Genomic DNA, 443 nt, shown 5'->3' on the forward strand with positions numbered 1-443 from the left:
TCCCCCTATGCCAGGTGACAGCTACGACCCGCGACGGGTGTCCGAGCCGGGGCGGGACCGCAGGCCCAGCGTCACCATCACCTCACCTGGCTCTCCGGAGACCTATCGGATAAGAAGCCATTCCCCTTCGATCTCGGGGAAGCTACAGGTGAGTCAATGACGCAGCAGGTGAAATTCCAGGGGAGGGAGAAGGGGAAGTCAGGTCGCTTTCCCTGGCTGTTGACGGCTGGGGAAACGGGAGGCACTGTCGTCTCTTGCTGCCTCGTTTGAATCTCCACGGAGTTTTTTTTTTTATCCTTGCGTTCCATTTAGAATAAAATTATCTACTTGCTCCCTCCCCCTAGAACTGAAAAAAGAAGAATCTTCACTGAGTTCACCCGTCCATTCCTCACTCCAGGTTCCTTTCAGCTGTGAAAGTCTCAACTCCATTCCACTTCACGTAA

At 53.7% G+C, this 443-nt stretch overlaps 1 protein-coding gene across 1 annotated transcript in view; it reads left to right on the forward strand.

The window, feature by feature from the left end:
* Window positions 1-7: 7 nt before the first annotated feature.
* The window catches only part of LOC119593543 (regulating synaptic membrane exocytosis protein 2-like), a 46,874-nt gene continuing 46,438 nt past the window's right edge, over window positions 8-443 (forward strand). Inside the window, exon 1 of the mRNA XM_037942505.1 lies at window positions 8-148. Within this exon, the coding sequence (XP_037798433.1) occupies window positions 8-148 (141 nt within the window). The remainder of the gene's footprint in view (window positions 149-443) is intronic.

Source organism: Penaeus monodon, chromosome 32 (assembly GCF_015228065.2).
Source record: "Penaeus monodon isolate SGIC_2016 chromosome 32, NSTDA_Pmon_1, whole genome shotgun sequence".
In the NCBI taxonomy this organism is placed as follows: Eukaryota; Metazoa; Arthropoda; class Malacostraca; order Decapoda; family Penaeidae; genus Penaeus; species Penaeus monodon.